Here is a 23,958-nt window from a genome sequence, read left to right as displayed (position 1 = left end):
CAGCAAAAAGCCAGAAGTAGAAGTGTGGACCAAGTGACAGAACTCCAGCCTTGAGTATAGCAAAGCAGAAGCAAGTTCAAGCTCTGCCCGGTACTGGCAACAACAAAAAAGACAACACTACAATTGGATTCCCTACCCACTACAAGGACAGAAATACAAGTGACAGTAGTTACTTGGATTTTTTTTTTTTTTTTTTTTTTTTGCCAGTCCTGGGCTTGGTCTCAGGGCTTGAGCACTATCCCTGGATTTTCTCAAGGCTAGGGCTCTACCACTTGAGCCACAGCACCACTTCTGGCTTTTTGCTATGTATGTGGTAGTGAGGAATCGAACCCAGGTCTTCGTGCATGCTAGGCAAGCACTCTACCACTAGGCCAAACTCCAGGCCCCGTTACTTGGGGTTTTAATTATTCAGTATTTAACAGTAATGACTTTGCAAACTAAACTGTGTTTCATAGTGTCATACAGTAATTTCAAGCTTATAGGATTGTTATGAAGATTAAATGATGTAACAACTTTTAAAAAATACTTAGGACAAGCTGGGCACTGATGGCTCACACCTGTAATCCTAGCTACTCAGGAGGCTGAGATCTGAGGATCACAGTTCAAAGCTAGTTTCGTCATGGAAGTCCACAAGACTCTTATCTCCACTTAACCACCAGATAATTGGAAATAAGATTGTGGCTCAAGGAGTAGGTTGTTAGCCTTGAGCTCAAGAGCTCAGGGACAGCATCCAAGCCTATAGTTCAAGTCCCACGACTGATGACAAGAAAACCTACTTAGGATAGTGACTGGCAGCAGCTAAACACTTAAAATATTTTAGTGGTGCTGGGAATGTGGCTTAGTGGTAGAGTGCTTGCCTAGCATTCATGAAGCCCTGGATTCCTCAGTGCCACATAAACAGAAAAAATCGGAAGTGGCACTGTGGCTCAGGTGGTAGACTGGTAGCCTTGAGCAAAAAAAGTTCAAGGACAGTGCACAGGCAGGCCTGGCAAAAAAAAAAATTGCCAGGCTGAGATCTGAGGATCATGTTTTAAAACCAGCCCCGGCACAAAAGTTTGTGAGACTCTTATCTCCAATTAACCACCGGAAAACGGGAACTGGCACAAAGGGTAAGGCAGTGGCCTTGAGCTGAAGAGCTCAGGGACAATGCCCAGGCCCAGAGTCCAAGTCCCACAACCAACAACAACAAAAAAGACTTAAGTATGATACTTTTAGGTTTGATTGTTATTGGTTTTAAGTATGATAGTTTCTTTAGATTTCATTGTAAACACATCACTGTGTACATTCATAAACTAGTTTATTGTGCTGATTTTGTTTATAACAGATGGATGCCCCTCCACTCTCTCCTTATCCATTTATAAGAACAGGCTCCCCTCGCCGAATACAGCTTTCTCAAAATCATCCTGTCTACATTTCCCCACATAAAAATGAAACAATGCTTTCTCCTCGAGAAAAGATTTTTTACTACTTCAGCAACAGTCCATCAAAGGTGAGACTAACACAAATTTTAGTTTTTGTTATAGGTTGCATGCAGGATATATGCTTAGCTTAGACTACTAGAGTGATGGGAACTGTCAGAACAATAGCCATAAAGTTCTGATAAAGCAGGAACCAGAAATGGTTGGATATTTTTTTTGAGGACTTAAGAGTGTTAAATATGAATCTGGATATTTGTAACTTCTTTTTCATTCATTTAATTTGGGGGGGGCGGGGCGTCAATCATGTTACCCAGGGCCTGGGCACTGTCCCCGGGCTCTTTTTGCTCAAGGCTCACCCACAGCTATACTTCTGGTTTTCAGGTGGTTAATTTGAGATTAGTAACATAGGCGGTTAATTTGACATTAGTAGCATAGCCTTTCCTGCCTGGACTGGCTTTGAACTACAATTTTCAGGTCTTAGCCTCCTGAGTAGCTAGGACTACAGGTATTAGCCACTAACATCTAGCTTCATTTGTAAAAATTTGTATTTCTGCATACAGATCTGTTTAAAACAATCTTGGATCTTTAAACTAGTCTTGAGTTCCTATTTCTGGGACAAGAGAATGAAGAAAAATACAGTGTAAAGTTGAATGTAGTAGATTGGTGTGGCATCGATGCACAAGGGAAGGGAAACTTCAGTAAGGCTTCATAGTGAAAAGTAAGGAAGTTGCTGGGATATGGGGAAAGGTGTTTTGTCATTGAGTCAAAAGGCATCACATAAAGCAGCTATGTGTGGGGAATAATAAGCTCTGACAACCAAATGCTAAGTGCCGTCTTGATCATCCCACACAGGACAACACTGAGATTTTTTAAAAAAGAGTATTGGAACAGTGAACAAAATTGACATGTAGACTTCAGTGTTTGATGACTTTTCTAAATTTTTTTTTTTTACTAATAATGGATTATGTTGGAGGTGATGCTTAAAGAAGTAAAATGGTAGCCAAATAATTCCTTCAAAGTTTGCGAAATCTGAAAAAACTAAAAAGTAATATATACCACTACTTATTTGTTCATATATTTCCTAAAAATAGAAACATACACGTATTAAACAAAGGATATAAATTGAAATCACAATAGTTCACACAATAGTTCAAAAAAGAGCTGAAAAGAGCGGCATAGGCCCTGAAGTTCAGTCTCTAATAGCACTAAGAATGGGAGGAAAGAACACAAGGTAAAATAGTAAACAGTTTTATCTGGGAAAAAAAAATCAGGATTGGGGCCAAGAGTTTGGCCTAGTGGTAGAGTGCTTGCCTAGCATGCACTAGAGCCCTAGCCTTGAGAAAGCCCAAGGACCATGCTCAGGCCCTGAGTTCAAGCCCCAGGAGTGGCAAAAAAAAGAGTAAACTAGACTACTGTATAACCTGATTTAAGTGTAAAGACAGATGACTTTCAGTTGGTGATAAACAAAAAACTACATTCACACAATAATAAAAGAATTGTACAAGTACATGCCTCAGTAGGAATAGATCTTAAAAACATATGTAAAAGAAACACACAAGAACTGGGTGCTGGTGGCTCACATCTATAATCCTAGCTACTTAGAAGGTTGAGATCTGAGGATTGAAGTTCAAAGCCACCCTGGGCACTAAAGTTCTTGAGACTCTTATCTCCAATTAGCCAACAGAAAACCAGAAGTGGTGCTGTGGCAAAATGCTAGCCCTGAGCTGAAGAGCATAGAGTCTGCACCCAGGCCCAGAGTTCAAGCCCCACAAGTGAACAAAATAAATAAATACATAAAGTTTGATTAGTTTGCTACGAAATCTAATTTTTCTAATAGTATCAGTGAATAGGTTCAACATAATAAAGTAGGCATAGAGATATCAGTAAGGTTATAAAATATGAGAATAATCAAAGTACACATGAAACATTTCTAAACATAGACCATATTGTGGATAGACAGACGTCTTTCCATTGTTATTGGTGATTGAACTCAGATGCGTAATATGCAACTGCTCTACCACAGTTACTACCTCAGGAAACTAAGTTAAGGGATGCTAGTAATATATTTCTTCTGGACATGATGGCATTTAATCAAACAGGAATGATGTCTGGAAAAATTAATTTTTGGAAGTCACCGATTTCTATGAATCAGAAAACACACAAGAGAAATTTTACAGTATTTTATATAAAAGAATCAAAAAGATTAAAATCTGTGGGATACAGCTAGTAAAGCAGTGTTAAAAAGGAAGAACACTTAAAAATGTCCGATTAGTGGCCTCAACTTTCAAGTAAAAAAAAAAAAATCAGTGAAATAGAAAATTGGAGAAATGTTTTTTGATACACCTCTATGTAGACTTCCCAGGGGAAACAAATTACCAAATATATATGTCCAGAATGTTGAGAGTTAATTTTTTTAATCAATAAATGTGACAACACAGGTAAAACAAATGCCTTGAAAGACCTAAATATAGAACATACAGCCCTAGAAATTTCTAGTTTAAAACTCTCTTCTCAAAACTTTAAGCCTAGCCAAACCTTGTACATTTTATATAGAAATGACATTTTCTTAATGTTTGATAAAGTAGAAACAAGTATTTTAATAATTGAAGAAAATGTCTGAAAATCTAACATTCATACATGTAAAATCTCCCAAAGAACTTCCTGAGAGAAGTTAATAATGAACATGCCAAAATACTTATAGACATCATCATCTTTAATGGTAAAACACAGGGTGCTTTCCCCTAAGATTAGAAGTATGTTCTCATCTCTGTTCATGTGCAATAAGGCAAAATAAAGAAGGCATATCAAATTGTATATCCAAAATTTAACCCATGAAGAACCTATAAACGTTACTGGAACTATTAAAATTATTCAACCAGTATGTGAAACTAAAATGCAATACTATATTATAGCATTGAAAAATCAAATTTTAAGAACCTGTATATATAGTATCAGAAATTAAGAGGAGGGAAAGACATGAAGGCCTGAGGAAAAAATGTTTATAAATTGGAAAACAAGGTAATTTTCTCCTAATTACTTGTAATAAACTGATTCTAAAATTTATATGAAAAAGCAAGGAACTACAATAAAGAAAATTTTTGTGTATGTGTGTTACTACTGGAGCTATAGAACCCTGCATTCTTGCTCAGTTGAACAATACACATGGTCTGCAACTGGACCTCATAGATTGTCTATATTTCTTAAACTATCAACCCTACACTCTTTTGCCTTATTTAAAATCCTGAAATCATATAGTATGATCCTCCTGCTGTTTGAAAATTGTTTTCGTTTCTGGGCATCAGTGGCTTATGCCTATAATGCTAGCTATTCAGGAAGCTGAGATCTGGAGGACTGCAAGTTCAAAAAAAAACCTAGGCAGAAAAAAGTCCAGAAGACCAGCAAAATGCAAAGCTACATGCATAGCTCAGTACAGCATAAAGCCCCGAGATCAAGCTCCTGTACCTCTGGCACCCTCCTAACCCCCCCCCCCCCAAAAAAAAAAAAGTTTAGGCCTGGAGTGTGTCTCCAGTGACTTACATGAGGCCCTGAGTTCACACTGAGATAATACAAAATTTTTTTTTTCCTGTTTAAGAGCCACAGACTTGGGGCCGGGAGTTTGGCTTAATGATAGAGTGCTCTCGTCTAGCATGCATGAAGGCCTGGGTTTAATTCCTCAGTGCTGTAGCACAGATGGTAGAGCTCTAGCCTTGAGAAAGCCCAAGGATAGTGCTCAGGCCCTGAGTTCAAGGCAAAGCCTGGTCAAAAAAAAAAGCCACAGACTAAAATTACCTTATCAATAAACCAGTTAATCTCATTCCTAGATATTACATGCCAAATGGAAAACTTTTATTCACATAAGATTGTTTTTGGTGGGGCCGGGAGTTTGGCCTTGTGGTTAAAGTGCTTGCCTAGCATGCATGAAGACCCGGGTTAGATTCCTCGGTACCACATATAGGAAAAAAAAAAAAGCCAGAAGTGGTGCTGAGGCTCAAGTGGTAGAGCTCTAGAGCCTTGAGAAAGTCCAAGGACGGTGCTCAGGCCCTGAGCTCAAGCCCAGGACTGGCAAAAAAAAAAATTGTTTTTGGGTTTTTTTGGTAGTGGGGCTTAAACTCTGGGCCTGAGCCTTGTCCATAAGCTCTTGAGCTTAAGGCTACCGCCCCTACCCTTGAAGCCATAGCGCCACTTCCAGTTTTCTAGTGGTTAATTTGTGATGAGAGTCTCACGGACTTTTATTTTAGTGCCCAGGCTGCCTTTGAACCATGATCCTCAGATCTCAGCCTCCTAATTAGCTAGGTTTATAAGCAAGAGCCACTGCTCCCAGCACAAGACTGTTTTTTACCAGTCCTTGGGTTTGAATTCAGGATCTGGGGATTGTTTTGGGGATGTTATAGCTCCATTTCTAATAACCTTATTTTTGCCAGTCCTGAGCTTTAGCTCAGAGCCTGAGGACTGTCCTTGGATTTTTCTCAAGTCTGGAACTCTACCACTTGAGCCTCAGCACTACTTCTGGCTTTTTCTAAGTACGTAGTACCAAGGAATCGAACCCGGGTCTTCGTGCATATGCTAGGCAAGCACTCTACCACTAGGCCAAACTCCCAGCCCATAATAACCTTATTCTTGGGGCCGGGAGTTTGGCTTAGTGGTTGAGTGCTTGCCTAGCATGCACGAAGACCCGGGTTCGATTCCTCAGTACCACATACATAGAAAAAAGCCAGAAGTGGTGCTGAGGCTCAGGTGGTAGAGTTCTAGCCTTGAGAAAGTCCAAGGACAGTGCTCAGGCCCTGAGCTCAAGCCCAGGACTGGCACCAAAAAAAAATAAAAAAAAAATAACCTTATTCTTAAGCACCAAATTTTTCTTAAAAGCCTTCTGAAATATTCAACTTTTTAATAGATTAACTTGCAGTACAGTATAGACAATGTAATAAAAAAATTCATCTGGATGGCAGTTGTCACATCTATAATCCTGTTACTGGGAGATCATAGTGATGTCAGCTGAGGCAGAGAAGTTCAGCCCCCTTCACAACTGAGAGCTCAAGCAGTACAACTCCTGTGAGGTATGCTCTGAGTTCAAACTTCTCCAGTGCTATCAAAAAAGTTCAAGAAAGGGCTGGAGGCATAGTTCAATAGGCATGTGTTTGGCGTTCTGAGTTCAAACCTCAGTACTGTCCCCTCCCCGCCAAAATGCATTTAATGCTAAAGTGAAATACACTAGAATCAGCTACTTAGGACATGATTCTATTTCTGTGATGTTCCAGAAAAGACAAACTAGAGAAACAGGAAACACCAGGGGTTGCTTGAGGGTAGATAGATATCATAGGAGGGCATGAAGAAATTTTTTAAGAAAATGCATCTATTATATAGTTATACAGGTGATATTTGTGCAGACATGCAGAACTATACACTAAGAAAGATGAAGTTTTTTTGTTTAAACTTTAATGAGGGAAAACATTTTTTGTTACATATTTTGGTTAAAAAAGGTTAAACAAGGCTGGGCACTGGTGGCTTACATCTGTAATCCTAGCTATCAGGAGGCTAAGATCTGAGGGTCACCGTTCGAAGCCAATTGGGGCAGAAAAGTCCATAAACTCTTACCTCCAATAAACTAGTCAGAAAAAGCTGGAAGTAGTGCTATGGTTCAAGTGGTAGTCCAAGGACAGTGCCTAAGCCCTGGGTTCAAGTCCCAGGACCAGCCAAAGTGTGTGTGTGGGGGGGGGGAAGTAATGGGTTAAGCAGCCACCGCAGTGGATATGAATCCCGCTTCTACAATATCACCACCTGGGTAGATGTCAGAAGAAATTCCAACACAAACAAGAGTCCAAGGGAGAATACTACAAAAGGAGTAGCGGCTCGGGCCAATAGCCTGTCTGTAACAATTATATCATCAGGAAGAAAGAGTCCTCCACTATCACACCAAGTCAAGATGCAGACTGACGTGACATTTTAAGGGCTTCTTCAGTGAGTGGTGCTGCCTGAAGAATATATAGTAGTATTACTTATAGTACTCAACACCTGGAGGTGTTATGTAGAGAAAGGCATACCATAAAAAGATACAGCAGATCGATATATACTCATAGGGGAAGATCTAAAACAACCTGACTATACAGGTATTCTAAGTGGTGCTTAAGTGTGCCATCTTAAAAAAAACCCCAAAACCTCAGTGATATACTAATTTCCAGGTATAAATCTATTCCTTGAAAAACGGAAGTATATACTCTTGTTTAGTGGAATATTAATAGGAATACTAATAGATATTTCTGGAGAATCTAGGATATTTTCATTTCATTTTGGAATAACCACTTACAAATGGCGAGGTGTTAGTGGTACATGCCTGTAATCCTAGATACCTGGGAGGTGCATATCATGAAGATAATGGTTTGATGACAGCCCAGTCCAAAAGTTTACAAGATCTCAATCTTAACTAGTAGCTACATGTAGCACACAACTGTCATCCCAGCTAAGGAGACTGACATGAGGCTTGTAGTTACAGACCAGCCCAAGCAAAAATGTTCATGACACATCACCTCAATAGAAAAGGCTTTGTACAGTACTTTGTACAGCCTGTCATCCAAGTTTTGATGGGAAGCACAGATAGGAAGTTAGCAGTCTAGGATGATGGCCTAACTCCAGAAATGAAACCCTATCTCAAAAATGGGCACAGTGGCATGTGCCTGTCATTCCCAACAACAGAAGGAAACGAAAAGGAATGGACAAACCTGATAGTTGATGGCTGTAATCTTAGCTACTCAGAGGGTTGATATCTGAGGATTGTGGTCTGAAGCAGGAAAGTCCAAGAGCTCATCTCCAGTTAACTGCCAAAAGAAGCTGGGAGTTGTGGCTCAAGTTGTAGAGCAGTAGGCTTGAGCACACTGTCCAAATTCAGGCTCCAGAACTAGCACTTTTTTTTTTTTTTTTTTGCCATTCGTGGGGCTTGAACTCGGCCTGGGCACTGTCCTTGGATTTCTCAAGGCGAGCATTCCACCATTGGCGCCACAGCACCACTTCCAGCCTTTTCTATGTATGTGGTACCGAGGAATCGAACCCAGGTCTTTGTGCATACTAGGCAAGCACTCTACAACTAAGCCAAACTCCCGACCCCTCAAATTTTTTTTTGGGGGGGGGGCTAGTCCTGGGGCTTGAACTCTCAGGGCCTGAGTACTGTCCTTAGGCTTTCCTCAAGGCTCCTCTACCACTGGAGTCACAGCATCACTTTCAGCTTTTTTTTTTTTCTACACATGTGCTACAGAGGATCTCTTTGCATGCTAGGCAAGCACTCTACCACTAGGCCAAACTCCCGGCGCATAATTTTTTTTTTTAAAGCATGGTTTACTGGCTTACGTTTAAGAGCACATGCATAGCAAGCTTTAAGTCCCCAGTTCAAACCCCAATTTCACACACACACAAAATACACTTGTTTTTACTATGCTGTAATGTGTAACTGAACGTTGTGTATTATATAATTTGTACATACATATGGAATCAGCATCACAAAGTTCACCAATATACTATTTGTACAAAAGTATCTAAGCCAGGGGGTCAGCTGCTTATACTTGTAATCCTAACTATTCAGGAGACAGTTTAAAGCCAGCCTGGGCAGGAAAATCTGAGACTCTTATTGCCATCTAACTGCTGAAAGAGCTGGTAGTGGAGCAATGATTCATGGTAGAGCACTAGCCTAGAGCAAAAGGCAGCTCACAGACAGCACTCAGGCCCTGAAATTGAATTCCTAAAAAAAAGATGTTTTAAGTATACATTATATAGAAACTTATATTGTATAATTTTATATAACAAATTACATCTCAAAAATAGTGCAACAGCCATGTGCTGGTAGCTCACGTCTGTAGTCCTACTCGGGAGGCTGAGATCTGAGGATCATGGTTCAAAGCCAGACTGGGCATAGAGAAGTCTGTGAGACTCTTATCTCCAGTTAACCACCAGAAAATTGGAAGTGGCACTGTGGTTCAATTGCTATAGTGCTAGCTTTGAGCTGAAGAGCTCAGGGACAGCACCCAGACCCAGAGTTCAAGCCCCATGACTGACCCCCCCACCCCCCAAAAAAAGGCACAGAAACAGGAGCTGGACTCAATGGCATGCTTGAATAGCATCTGCAAGGACTAACGTTCAAATGGCAGTATCACCTAAAAGAAAAAGTTCTGAAACTATATATGCTAGCCAAACGAACAATGTTTTAACTTAAAATCTCAAATATGTTTATCATTTCAAAGTAAGGAGTAAAAATGTTGCACTAGGGATATAGCTCACCCAGAAGGGATGGGAAGGAAATGATTGTAAATATGACTAATGGGGAACTGCTGAGGGGAGCAGTACATGGAAGAGGGGTAAAGACGACGAGATGATGTTCTAGAAGAGCACTATATGAAAAAGGATTCATGAAACCTACTAAAACCCTTTAAGGGGAAGGAAAGGAGTTGAGGGTAATAGAATGGATTTAATCAAAGTATATTATATGCATGCTGTAAATATTTGGACAATTTATGCCAAAAGTTTTTTAGAGAACTAGCTTTTAAAGAAAGGACTGGCCACAACTGAAGTGCAGTGATGAACCTGTAAGGATTCACCATTTCTATACCTCCACATTTGACATTTCTAAACTAAATTTTTCATGGATATTCTCAATAGGGAAACATGGGTGAGATACTCATGTTAAAATTATAACCAACAAACTACTAGAGAATGTGGCAGCATACTGGAAGAAACAATGCTGAAGGTACAGAAGAGCTCCTGCCCCTAACACTATGACAGTACCTTTCTTCCATCAAGGTTCCAAGAGCACACAATGTAATTTGGATAGTGTCTCAATTCTTAGGATAACTTGTCAGTGCTTTCTAGTTCAGGATAACTAATCAGTGCTTTCTAGCTCATTATTTTCAATGAATTAAAACTTCTCTACAAAAATTCTGGTTGAGATGGGTTTCTAAAAAAAGGATTGAGTGAAGGGAGAGAAAAATACAGAGGACCATGCTCCAGGGGTCAGGAGGTGGGCACTGGAGCCTCAACTCGGGGCCTTGCGCTGGCTGGGGTTGCTTGCTGGGACTTGAGCCCATGCATGCCCCTTCCTCCCTATTTGGATAGTTAACTGGAGATAGATCTCCTGGACTTTCTGCATGGGCTGGCTTCAAACTTCAATCCTCCTATATAGCTAGGATTACAGGTGTGAACCACGGGTACCCAGCTGAAATGCTCGTTTTAAAATAAGATAATGGGGGCAGGGAGTTTGGTCTTACAGTTGAGTGCTTGCCTAGCATGCATGAAGACCCGGGTTCATTCCTTTAGTACCACATACATGAAAAAGGCTGGAAGTGGTGCTGTGGCTCAAGTGGTAGAGCCTTTGGTAAGCCCAAGGACAGTGCTCAGGCCCTAAGCTCAAGCCTGGGACTGGCAAAAAAAAAAAGATAATGCATGTGTAAGATGAAACATGGCAGTATGATGTTCTATAGCTGTCTTTAAAGAAGTCATAAATTTAGCCAGACACCAGAGGCTCACACCTGAAATCCCAACTACTCAGGAGGCTAAGATCTAAGAATTATAGTTCAAAGCCTAGCCCGAGCAGGAAAGTCTGTGAGATTCTTATGTCCAATTAACCAGCAAAAAGCCAGCAGTAAAGCTGTGGCTCAAATGGTAGAACACAGCCTTGAGCAAGAAAGCTAAGGGACAGTACCCAGGCCCCGAGTTCAAGCCCTAGTTTGCACAATAAAGCACACTAGCATAATTTTGTGAACTACTACAATGTAGACATGCACAGAATGTTTAAAAACGATGAAGCTTGTTTACAAAATAGATTACTACCTCCACTCAAAGGGTCAGTAGTTTCAGCAAGCAGAGGAGTGAAGCTGACAGAATGTATCATTTAGCATTTTTTTAAAGATAATTTGAGGTAAACTGCTTGGCTCATTTGAGATTCTTTGACTTAATACTGATTTACATGTATTAGCATTTTAAAGTTTTTCCATCCATTTTCTCCTACCATAGAGACTAAGAGAAATCAACAGTATGATACGGACAGGAGAAACTCCAACAAAAAAGAGAGGGATTATCTTGGACGATGGAAGTGAATCACCAGCAAAAAGAATCTGCCCAGAAAATCATTCTGCTCTATTACGCCGTCTCCAAGACGTAGCTAATGACCGAGGTTCCCACTGAGGTTAGTCTGTGCTGTTGCACCAACTGTTCAGCAGCATCATTCACTGCTGCTAGTCAGATGCATGCTAGAAGACACAGGCCTTTTCTTTAATCTCACAAAGTAATTATAGCCTGTTAGAAACAGGAAGGGATATTTTGGTGAGAAACTGATTTTATTCCTTCCAATATCCTTTGGATATTTTTATTTGTCCCAACTGCCTTTTACTCCTTTGTTTAGTACTTAGTATCAACACTGCTCAGAGTCCAGTGACTTTTAGCTCTTTGACAAACTTTTACAAATACTAGAGAATGAACTCACAGATCTCTGCTGACAGACTATAGCAGAGGAACTATTTCAAACTCATTCCTGTTTATGATCAGCACTAGTCCTTTATGGTAAGGAAAACTTAATTTTGCCCCCACACACTCGGTAAGAGTTTTATGTTCACAAAATAGAAGACAAGGGAAGTTCCGGCCCACTAGCCTGAGTCTCCCACTCCCCTCTATGCACTTTTCCCCTTCCCCAGTCGTTGAAAGTTGTGCAATGTCTCAGTGAACCTGTGTATGCGGTGGCACTTTAGGGTGGTAAAATGCGTGATTTTGTAACCCAGATTTTGCTACATATTTGTGATGGCACTTTCTACAATGTGAACTATTAAGTACAAAACTTATAGGCTAATCAGCCAATATTTTCTTTAATGTTTTTGTACTTTTATAAAATTGTTAATGCCCCAGAGCCATCTTTTGGGCATGTACTTCAAATTCTCCAGTGTTTTTTGTTATTGTTGTTATATAAGGGTCATCAGCAGACTAAGGAAACGATTTTTAAATTGAGCTAGGGGACTAATATGAAAAAGTGTGACCTCTTGCTTTAGCATGTAGTTATCCAAAAGACATATAATATCTTTGGGTCTGTTTCTAATAGGTTGGAGAATGTAGGTTTTTATTAGTTCATAGTGCCACTTATATTAAGTTAGAAGAGTATTTAACAGCTACTGAATTATCTATACATACCTTTATTAATCACTATTGATCCAGCAGTAATCTTATTAGGGAGAAAATTCAATTGTAAATTGAATCAGTATAACCAAAGTTACTAGGTAACTTCATATTGTTCTAAAGGAAATATGGAACTTACACTATTCAAGTAGAATAGTGTTCAGCAAAACTATAAAGCCTCCAAGAACTTAACTGCTACTGTAATTTTATATGAAAATAAGTGTATTTTTCAATAAAGCATTTATAAATTAATTTGTTTAGTTATATTAAGAAAAGGCATTTAGTTTCCTGCATAAATGACAAAGAGCAATCATTTATTGGTTTATTTTGTCTCTACTGAACACATTAGTCATTCATCATTTAAATATCTGACTTCACTAGAAACTGTTTTAACACTTATTTTCCTTCTACCATAAAAATACAGTAATTTGCCTTAAAAAACAACAACAACAAGCATTCTGAATTCCACTCAGTTTTCTAACATTTCTCAGAGACCTCAGTTTATAAGTCAGTAAGACAATAGGCCCAAAACTGAAATTCAAACTATTTTCCACTTGAAAGTGCCAAGCTCTGAAATTTGTCTCTATATCTGTCCTTTCTATATCCTAAACTGTACAACCAACATGAGCAGTTTAAAAACAAGTAGTGCAGTGCCAATTTCCCATCTTCTCTATTAAACAAATGCAACTTACCTTTTAGCATTATATTCAGAAAAATACTTAAGTCTCAAGGTCCCCAATAATTTGGAGTATTGTACTAAATAACCACCCTAAGACACTCCTAACAGAAGTAACACATTGCTTAACAAGAGGTTTCCACAACCTGCTGATTGAACCAATGCATACATGGAAAACACTGATACCCAGTCACAGTTCACACAGTTTACTCTTCAGGCCATCCTTGCCATTAGTCAGCTTTAACTAGGCCATAGTCCAGCAGGAAAGTGCATGGTGCACCAGATTCACCATTTCTTAAGTTGCTACTGTTTTCTCTTCTTTACTGAAAGGCTGTACTGAACCAGGCTTTACCCATGACAGGCCAGCAACATGAACACTTTTATTGTGCTGTTCTTCAGGCTTCTTCTAGGCACAATGAAAAAACAGACATAAAAAGGATTGGTGAGGAGAGTTCAGGATGTAAGACTGGTTCCCAAAACATTATCTGTGTGTTATTCCAACTCCAATGAAGAAGACATTTTAAAGAAACAGGGAGCGAACAGTTTCTGAGTTGGTTATTGACTTACTTTCTGAGTCAGCATCTTCTCTCTGGCTTCATCATGAATAGAAGGATTCCATGGAGAAAAGCTTTAGGGACATAAAGTATTAAAAGCAGTTTTTGGCTTTCTAAATCTATATAACATCCACTTTTTAAAGTAAAAAGACAATGCTAACAAAACTTAATGAGGAAGAATACTTTTAAAGAGTAATCTTTAGTTATCAACACATAGGCTTCTTATTTTTGTTTGTGTGTGTGTGTGTGTACTCATTACTGGAGTTTAAACTCAGGGCCTCAGGTCTCTTGGCTTTCTAGGTAACATCCAGCACTCTATTACTTGTTTTTAGGTGTCTAGTTCATTTTTTTCCATGTAGCTTTCTCTTAGACTGGTTTACCTCTTCAATCCTCATATCAGCCCCTGAAATACTATTATTTAAGGATAAAGAAAGCAAGGCACAGTTAGACAGTAATTGCTCTGGGTCATGCTGAAGCTAAGCAATTCACTTACTAAACCCATGTTTTAGCACTTACACTATGCTCCCTTCCCAGTAGTACTAAGACTACCAGAGTGAAATCACCATCCTCTCCAGCTGTTCTCTTCCCAAGATCAAACACAGTGCTACAGGCACCTGCCATGCTTACACTACTTAGTGTCCCTCCCCACACCAGGTCTGAATGTCTCCAGGGTTTGAGTGGTTTGAGAGCAGCAGCCACAGCTGCTCATGGAAAGGCCTCACAGATGAATGAGCATATTACAAAGTCTTCAGGAAGCCAAAGTCACTTAGATATGCTGCTGTTGGTACAATGTTCAAATAATGCAAGGCTTTTTTAAGGAAAGAGCTCAGGCAGCGTTAGAAATTAAGATAAGCTGTAGGTTAACAAATTGTACATTCCTTTTAAGTCCTTATTCTAAAGTCACTGGAAAATGAAGTGCAAAGCATAGTTTATCTAGATGCTGTGCCACTTACCTAATTGCGTAGGGGTCTTCAATTTTAGGTTGGTCAAACAAGCGAGCAGTACACACCTTAACACTGTCGACCACTTTACTTTTAAAAAGATGAACATCCTTTTCATATCTGTGTTAAATATTTAGATAGAAGTTACCAACTTAATATACTTCAGCTGCATCTTAATGTTAATCTTAAATAATGAAAGTTACATACAGTACTGCAGCTTCTGCGTTTAGGGGGCTTGTTGTATCAATCTTGTAGAAGACTCTCCTGGCATACATTAAAACTTGCCAAATATGATTATGGTTCCGCCTGAAGAGAAACAGGGTGTGATTACTGAGGCTCACTCCTGCCATCAAATATCATGGAAAGATCACTGATATACTAACCTCCATTTTGCAAATGCTCTCTTTACATCCATTTCACCTGAGGTGGGATCAACTAGCGGGTGGAAGACAGGAATATCAAACACCAAGCGCTGTATTTAAAGAGATGGGTTCTTTAATGAAGGTGGTAGTGCTTATTAAATCCCTAGAGATAGTAGTCATCAAAGAAGTCCCAAGACAGCTTAACAGTTATGCTGTTACAGTTACAGAGCTGCCACAGACAGTTTTAAGTAGCCATTATCTGGTAAAACTAAAGTGACTGTCTGAGGATGGTAACAGAACTGCTACACAGGCTCCAGGCTCACCCTAATCAGAAAATGATGAAACTACAGGCAGATTAGTGTCATAGAAGATGCAACAAAGCATCACATCCTCCCACGACAGGGAAAATTAACTTCTTAGGAAACTGACCATTAAACATATTAGGTGAGGAAAAGAACCAAGAAATCTGTAGGCCTTTAAATCTATCAGAGAATGGAGCCCCATAAATGAGGTTAGTCTATATCTCCTACTTACTGGACAGTCACCATCTGGATAGTTATCAGGGATGTAAACTGTGAACTTGAATACACCATCTTGATAAAGCCCATGCCGTATAAATATCACTCCAAACCACACTGCAAGGAAAAAAAAAATCAACATGGTAAAGGCCTAAATACATGTTAGAACAACCAACCGTGCTAAAAATTCAGAATGAATCCTTATCTTACTTAATGCGGAACGGTAAGATGGCTGCACATAGACTCCTGGTAACTTTTGCTTCACAACCAAGGTGCTAAAAGGAAAGCAGCATAGTTATTAACTATATGATGTCAAAAACACATGTAAATCAAAACACATTTACTTTCCAGAGGAAGCTGATCCCCAGGTCATCAGTCTCCACCTGCCACAACTCACCTCCACTTACCAGCTTAGTAACAGCAGTTCTCTTTTGGGCTTCAGTAATTTGTACTAATTTCTACACTTTAGGTATATTAAATAAAAATTAATTTGGAAAAGAAAACTTTCAAATGTTCTAGGTAACTTAAGATCTCATCACTTACACTTTTGAGTCTGGCTCACCAGATACCATGACAGAGGAAAGTGCTTTGATATATGGTGTTGGGTAGGCATTATGTGTATACAGCTCCCAAATAAGGATGCCTGAACTCTGAGGGCCTCATTAGAATAGGGCACAGTGGGTGTCAGCACTAAGAAAAGGCAAATATCCTGATAAAGGCTTTGCTGGGACCTAGTGACCCACTGACAAACAATCATGCTCTTCTTGGTAACTGCAGCTAGCTGTGATTCTACCTTGAATAATGCTGACCTTTGCCCCTAAAACACCTGCCAATCCTTAGAAGTCTTTTATTGGCCTTTTTATTGCCTAATTGCGAACACATTTTTAAGCATTTTCCAAGTTATTTATTCCATTTTGAAGTCACTGAAGTTCAGCATGTCAACAGCAGCATGGCTACCAGATATATCTGGCTATAGTGAGGTTTGAAAGCAAAGGCAATTTCATGTTGTAGCATACAGCAGACTCACAATAGGAGCCTATAGTACTGCTCACTGCCCAGCACCAAGCACAAGACCTCCATTATAAAGCTCAAAGGACCATTGCTACTACGTCATACCAGCCAGTTACACTAGGACCTTAGACCCTGTGACCGTTATCACAAGAGTGCACTGAGGGAGGGGCACCCAGGATGATTTTACAATAACTGCAACATAGAGGAAATATTTTTGACCACTATGGGAGGCTTGAACCTTAGGGCCTGGTGAGGTGCCTGAGCTTTTTCACTCAAGGCTAGTAGCCTACCACTTAAAGCCACAGCTCCATTTCTGGTGGTTAATTGGAGATAGTATCACAGCCTTTCCTGTCCAGGCTGGCTTTAAACAATCCTCAGATCTCAGCCTCCCCAGTAGCTATGCTTACAGGTGTAAGATACCAGGGTCTGGCTAACACAGAGGAATTTTTATGTGAGGGAAGAACTGAATCTCCAGACTCAAAACAAATGCCCCTTGAATCCATTGTGACTCTGTGCCAAGCATCGTGCTATCACTAACAGCTCTGCACAGTGCTCAGGTCCTTGCCGTCTGGTAAAATACAACTTCAATGCAGGTACAGACTTTTATGGCTTACCTACATAATCCCAAATACTTATCACTGCAAGCCCTGCCTTGGAAATCATGCCAAGTCAGTCATACTCCTAATAACAGACCTTCAATTATGAAAACAGCTTTAAGTATGCTCCAAGCCAGCAGTTCCAGTTCTTTCAATTGCTGATCCTTAAAGTCTGGTTTCCCAACCCTTCATTCCCTACTGGTAGGATCTCCTCAGTCTGTCAGGATGCCTCCTACAAGGTAACCAAAATGGAACTCAATCTTCTAATGGGACTGACCCAAAAAACTGCCACCCTGTTACTGCCCAATGAAGCCTTTAAGAAGTGAACTACCTCATATCAAAATTAAGTTACCAAGCTCCTGAGTTAGTATAGGTTCTCCATAAATCTTAGTTTCTTCTTACATTTGAAAATGGAGCAAGAAAGGAATGTGTTGAACTTCCAAGATTTATCAATCCAAATAAACGCATTTTTCTCCTTCAAAAGGTCAATCTGAAACCAGTAGCCTGTCAAGAACTTACAATTCAGCAAGAAGAGAATACTCCAGATAGAAGGGTCCATAAGAAGCATGTGTGCCATTTGTTGACTGTGTCGCTGGGGCAGGTGATGTTGGCTTTGTTATGGGCAAAGCATTTTTGGGAATAGAAGGCAGCTGTTTTTTTGGTGCAGTTCGTGGAGGACTGTTTTTCACATCCCCTGTCAATGTCTTCTCTTCACCATCAGATCTCTATTCGAGAGGAAATTGTTAAGAAAGTGTTAGGGTAATTCTTAAATCACACAGTACAAAAAGTAAATCATGGCTAGGTGCGGTGGCTCACTCCTGTAATCTCAGGAGGCTGAGATCTGAGGATCTCAGTTCAAAGCCATTCTGGGCACTAAAGTCAATGAGACTCTTATCTCCAATTAGTCAACAGAAAACCCAAATCGGGGCTGTGGCTTGGGGGTAGGGTGGTAGCCTTAAGCTGCTGAAGAGTTCAGAGACAACACCCAGGCCCAGAGTTCAAGCCCCATAACTGACCAAAAAAGAAAAAAAAAATGAATTATAGCTTACACCTGTAATACTAGGTATTCAGGAGGTTGAGATTTCAGGATCACAGTTCAAAGCCAGTCTGAACAAGGAAATTTATGGGAGTTTTAACTCCAATTAACCACCAAAAAGCTTTAAGTGGAATACAAGTGGCAGAGCACTAGCCTTTAGCAAAAAAATCTGGGACAGGGCTCAGGCCATGAGTTCAAGCTTCAGGACTGGCACCAAAAAAAAGTGTGTGGATTATGTAGACATTAAAAAAAACAGGTGACAATGACATAGTCTTAGAGGTATAATTATGGGTTATTTTTATTTTCTTCTGTGTGCACATTTTAAACTTTCCCAAGAGAAAATTTTGTTTTAAAGAAATTTTATATAGAAAAAATTTCACGTCTAACTTGACCAATATTGAACTGACCTTTCCCAAAGCTTCTCTAAATATTCAGTCTTTAAAGTCTATTGCAGTGGTGCATAATAATTACATCATGTGTATATATAATCTAAATGAACATAATTTTAGAATTGTGATTATCAGTATTTCTCTTCAAGATGCAGTTTCATCCTGGTAAACTGACTCTAGTGAACGAGATTTTCTCAAATAAAAAACTATACAAACCAGATAATTTTTCTAAGACAACAGGTGACTCTGAAACATAAGTATTCACTCTGACCATTTTTTTTTAATTTAATTTTTTTCCTAGTCATGTCATGGGGCTTGAACTAAGGGCCTGAGCACAGTCCTTGGACTTTTCTCAAGGCTAGAACTCTACCACTTGAGCCACAGCACCACTTCCAGCCCTTTTCTATGTATGTGGTACCGAGGAATCAAACCCGGGCCTTCGTGCACGCTAGGCAAGCACTCTACCACTAGGCCAAACTCCCGGCCCCTCCGACCCTTTTTTGACAAGGAAGCAAATGGCTTTGTTATTAATTATACCTACTTTTCGTACAGAACTTGTAGACATGCTCCACAAAGGGTTCATAACGTATTCTCAAAAAAATTCAGTGGTCTTTGTCATCAAATGCTTCTGTCCTCAGCATTCACTTCACCTTGAAACCAAAGGAGAAACAAATATAGCTAACAGTTAAAACTTTGAGGTTAAAAACTAGTATGTTATTAGATACAAAAGCTCAGGAAATGTTTGTAGGCAACTTCTGTGAGGAGAGAGAGAGAGGAGAGAGAGAGAGAGGAGAGAGAGAGAGAGGGGAGAGAGAGAGAGGGGAGAGAGAGAGAGGGGAGAGAGAGAGGGGGGAGAGAGAGAGAGGGGGGAGAGAGAGAGAGGAGAGAGAGAGAGGAGAGAGAGAGAGAGAGAGAGGGAGAGAGAGAGGGAGAGGGAGAGGGAGAGGGAGAGGGCTTGAAATCAGGGCCTGGGCACAGTCCTAGAGCTGCTTTTACCACTGAGCTATAGTGCCACTTCTGGATTTTTGCAGGTTAACTGGAGATTAGTCTCATGAGTTTTCCTGCCCTGGCTGGCTCTGAACGTGATCCTCAGATCTCAGCCTCCTAAGTAGCTAGGGTTACCGATATGAGCCACTGTGCCCAGCTGGGCTCAAATTTTCTTGAACTTTACATGTCTTCAAGAATTCACGCACCAAAGCTAGGTATAATGATGTACACCTGTAATACCAGCATTTGGGTGTCAAGCAGGAGTTTTGCATTTGAAGCAAGCTTGGGCTACATGGCTATGAGGCTGGGGGAGAGATTTGTGTGCCAGATCTCGGGCCAAGCTACAGAATACTTAAGTGAACACAGTTGAGCTTTAATGCCAGAGATTCTGAAGATATGAACTGCAAGAGTTACTGCTAGCCATGGTATCTGGAAATCAAAATTAGAATGCACTGTACACAGAAGTTCCCAGGATCATGGGAACAAATGAAGGTAGCTGGTTTAAGAGGATTTTAAATGAGTTGTGTCAAGTATAAAATCGTTCTCTCTAGCGGACATATTAGCCACAGAAATAAGAGGGGGAAAAAGAAAAGGTCGGCTGAACATATCAATGTCAGTAAGAGAAAGAGGGATACCTGAATCCTGTCTTGGAACTCTATACAGGATTAGGCATTTAAAGAACTGCACGTAATACACAGGAGGGGGAGGAGTGCAAGAGCTAGATTATTGCTCAAACACTGGAAGCTTCAAGTAGTGGATAACAAAGCATGTCTCAAAGATCCGAAAACCAAGTGGTCAGTACAAAAAAGAAAAAAAAGCAAAGAAAAAGCAGCCAACCCCAGCAGTAAGAACAGACTTCCCCTGCTCTGGTGAGTCCCTCAGACAGACTCAGCTGGGATTTAAGCAAGAGCTGCTCTAAATACAAACACTGAATAACAATACAAAGAGTGAAGGTGAAAAGAGTCAAAACTTTTGGCATCTTCTCCATCAATTTCTAAGAAGTACAGCATTAGCTCATTAGCAGTCAATTTTTTTTTCTCTCAACAGCATATTCTGTTCACCTGTGGGCACCAGCTCTGCTACATCCATCCGTGCCTATTACTGTTTGCTTTCCAAGAGACAATGCTGCCTTGTAATTAAATCAGTTCTTCCAGTAGCCTGTTGACTTACATTCAATAAGTATGCAGTAGCTCTGCAAATCTGTTTTTAAAGATGACTATAACCCATGAAAAAAGTTAGGACACAAAAAAATGGGTGGGGCATGTTCCTTTTTGGTCCAAATAAAAACGAGACACTGATTTCTCAGGACTATCCACACCTGCCTAGACCGGAGACCTGCAGTTCTGTAGTACACAGAGGTGACCCCCCCCCATTTGTAAATTTACTGGAATTTACTTTCAACCCCACGTTACCATCTACGACTCCGACTTTAAGAATCCAATGAAAAACTTGCAAGAGACAGTATCTGCTGCCACTCAGCTCTGCGATAGGCTTTAGCTCACTGGTTCCTGCCCATCAAGATCATAAGAAAACTGTAGCACTGTTGAGAGAACTACACAATTTATGAGATGCCTTAGCCTGCCACCGGCACAACATGACGTGATGGGAAGGAAGACTGCATCCTTGTCCGCAGGGAGTAATTGTAGAATTTCTGCTGGTGCGGCTGTGAACCAAACACAGCTGAGAAGTCGGTGCCTCCGGCCTAAGCCTGGCAGGATCGAAAGGAATTAGCTGCTGCTGCTTGCTAACCTATCACCCCCCACGCGGGCTTAAGAAGTGCCGGGGCAGGAGTCAGGGAAAGAGCCCCGGCCTCGGACAGGCTGGCTGGGGCAGGCGCCCTCGCCGGGGGCAGAAACCCGTCACGGAGCACGCAGAGAATCTGGACAAACCTGTCCCGAGGTGATGCAGGGCGGGGGCCGGGTACCGGCCTCGCAGCTAGTTCAAGGCCGGCGGGGACCCGCGCGCCTCCGCGGAGGAGCCGGGAGACCTCCGGGGCTGGGCGAAGCCTCGCTCCGCTCCCCACCCCTCTCCTGCGGCCCCGGCCCCGGAGGCAGGACCGGGCGCGGCTAGCGGAGCCGGCGGGGCCCACCTCCCTCCTTCAGGCCCGCCGGGCCCACCTCACACACGACTGCAGACGGCGGGGTCCGCGAGCGCCGCGCGGCAGGTGCCCGCGAACCCGCACAGGTGCCGGCCCCGCCCCCGTGTCCCAGCGCGGCCGCCGTCGCCGGGCCGAGCGCCCGCACGGCAGACAAATGCCGGGCCCGAGGACGGTGGCGGCCCGGGCTTGGGGGAGACTCTGACCCCGGCGTACCTGCCAGCCGGCGGGGCACCACGCCTTATCCCACTGCCTTCAGTGCAGAGGTCCCGGCTGCCGAGCGCCGCCGCGGCGGGACAGCATCTCTAGCTGCACCACAGCCCAGCCTCTGCCCGCTCTCCGCCCCGCCCTGCCCTACCCTACCCTCAGCTCCAGACCCCGCCCCTCCCCACGCCCCTCGGCCCGGACGCTTCCGCTCAGGCTCCCTCTCCAAGTGGCTCACACACCTGTCTATCAAGGGCGCTCTTCCGGAGGGGCTGGAACGACAGTACCTCGGTCTACCAATCAAATCGGCTCCTCTCGGGTGGAGCCGCGCTCGACCCTCCCCTTACGTAACAGCACCCGCCGCGAACTGTCAGTCAAGGAAGTGTGGGCCCCCGAGGCGGAAATAAATAAGCGCTGGGACCCCATTGGCTCCGGCGTCCGCCAGTCACCATGGAGACCGAGAGGTTTATGTCGGCAGGTTACCTCGCAGTGCGGGGACTGTGACGGCTGGTTTTCTCTTTCCTGCGGACCGGCCAGGAGAGCGAGGGCGAGGTCCAGGGCGGGGCCGCCACGTCGGGGCTGCGGCCGGAGCCGGAGAGCCGGGCACAGCCTGGGAGAACCGTCAGGTCTAAGACGCCATTCCTCCTTCCGAGGGAGCACCTACTCCCGGGCTCTAGCGCGGCCCCGGGCGCTCTGAAAGATGGGCCTGGCGCCCCAGCCTGTGGAGCCCTGAAGATCCGGGTGGGCGGCCTGGGTCTCGGGGTGACCCCGCTCCCCGGGTTTGCTCTACCCGGAGGCCGCGCGTCGCTGCCGGTTCTCCCCTTCCCCGAGACCTGTTACTGCCCAGTCCCCACGGCAGCCCAGGCACCCGAGCAAATCCTGGACCTGGCCCGGCCTCCCTGGCAGCCCCGTCGGCCTCGCCGGCCTCCCCGGGGCCCGATCAGCGGGCGCTGCCGCCGGCTGTGGGCCTCCGGGCCCCTTCTTCCCCCTCGCCGCGAGAGGAGCCTCCAGCCCCCGGGGCCGCCATCTGCACCCGCCTTCCAGACGCGCCGCGCTCGCTCAGCGTCTCACACTCCGAGAAGAAGCTTCTTGTTTGTTCTTTCGGTTGTTGTCTCAGAAGTTCTGGCAAATGACTTATTAAATGGCAGGAAGCCGATCTCTTCCGGGTGGAATCCCAAGAGGTGATTCTGAGATGAACCTCGTGTCCAAACTGAACCCAAGGAAGGCTAAAATACCCTTAATATCGGCCTTCAAACAAAAGGAAGACAAAAGGTGTATTTGTGTTTAACTGACTCCTCCAGCTCTCTGTGGAAAAGATCGGGAAGAGCTGGGCCAGTCACCAGCCTCTTCTAGGACTTCTTCTGATCTCCTTGCCTCCCCCAAGTTTGTGTTCCCTCACTAGGACTCACTATTTTTTAGTTAACCGGTTGATGCTACTTATCCAGTGCCCACCCGATACTGGGGGGCCTCGGCCACAAAATCCTAGTAGTCGAGAGTCTGTGGCTTCAAGTACCAACGCCACCTCAACGTTATAAGGCTAGACAGTCTTGCTCTCGTGTAAGTGCGGCAGGCTCCAGGGCAGGCACTGAGCTGCTCTGCTCACCAGAATTACACTTTGCAGACCTGAATAAAATGGCTGCTGCTATCCAGGCAAACAGCTTCCAGTTTCCCAGAAACTCTCCAGAAGAAACATACATGTTTCAGGGACTAGAAATGAGGTGGGAGAGGGTCTCTCTGCCCACTACTAAACAGAAGTCCAAGGGAATGAGGCTGCCATGATTGGCTGGGACTAAGCCAGAAACCCTGGACCTCTGGACTTAAAACAAGTTGGATCCTGTCTCCTCTACTTTTTTTTTTTTTTTTTTGGCCAGTCCTGGGGCTTGAACGCAGGGCCTAGGCACTGCCCTTGGACACTTTTGCTCAAGGCTAGCACTCTGCCACTTGAGCCACAGCACCACTTCCGGCTTTTTCCGTGTATGTGGTACTGAGGCATTGAACCCAGGGCTTTGTGCACACAAGGTGAGCACTCTACCAC

At 42.7% G+C, this 23,958-nt stretch overlaps 2 protein-coding genes across 9 annotated transcripts in view; one reads left to right on the top strand and one right to left on the bottom strand.

Moving 5' to 3' along the window:
• Positions 1-20,877, top strand: part of Rbl2 (RB transcriptional corepressor like 2) — a 71,734-nt gene extending 50,857 nt beyond the window's left edge. For 2 of the 4 annotated variants that reach the window (XM_090357635.1, XM_090357638.1), the window contains exons 21-22: positions 1,325-1,489; positions 11,406-12,806. In XM_090357635.1, coding sequence (XP_090213761.1) covers positions 1,325-1,489; positions 11,406-11,576 — 336 coding nt within the window. In that variant the 3' untranslated portion in view covers positions 11,577-12,806. Of the gene's footprint in view, positions 1-1,324; positions 1,490-11,405; positions 12,807-17,696; positions 17,716-20,671 lie in introns of those variants that run through there. The other 2 variants (XM_090357636.1, XM_090357637.1) reach the window with 2 other exon arrangements.
• Aktip (AKT interacting protein) lies at positions 13,421-22,478 on the bottom strand. Of its 5 annotated transcripts, none has more exons than XM_090357641.1 (10): positions 22,407-22,478; positions 19,179-19,287; positions 17,732-17,937; positions 15,816-15,880; positions 15,622-15,722; positions 15,109-15,197; positions 14,933-15,031; positions 14,738-14,845; positions 13,798-13,858; positions 13,421-13,636 (listed from the first exon to the last, which is right to left on the bottom strand). In XM_090357641.1, the coding sequence occupies exons 2-10, from the start codon at positions 19,218-19,220 to the stop codon at positions 13,526-13,528; spliced, it is 882 nt and encodes a 293-aa protein (XP_090213767.1). In that variant the 5' UTR covers positions 19,221-19,287; positions 22,407-22,478; the 3' UTR covers positions 13,421-13,525. The 5 variants fall into 5 exon arrangements, with proteins under 5 accessions (XP_090213767.1, XP_090213766.1, XP_090213765.1 ...); XM_090357640.1 differs by lacking the exon at positions 22,407-22,478 and adding an exon at positions 22,166-22,266; XM_090357639.1 differs by lacking the exon at positions 22,407-22,478 and adding an exon at positions 21,936-22,079.
• Positions 22,479-23,958: the final 1,480 nt, after the last annotated feature.

The sequence above is a fragment of the Megascapheus bottae genome, chromosome 24 (genome assembly GCF_031878675.1).
Source record: "Megascapheus bottae isolate mThoBot1 chromosome 24, mThoBot2.hap1, whole genome shotgun sequence".
Classification (NCBI taxonomy): Eukaryota; Metazoa; Chordata; class Mammalia; order Rodentia; family Geomyidae; genus Megascapheus; species Megascapheus bottae.
Note: the sequence above shows the minus strand (reverse complement) of the source record. Positions and strands in the feature narration are given on the sequence as shown.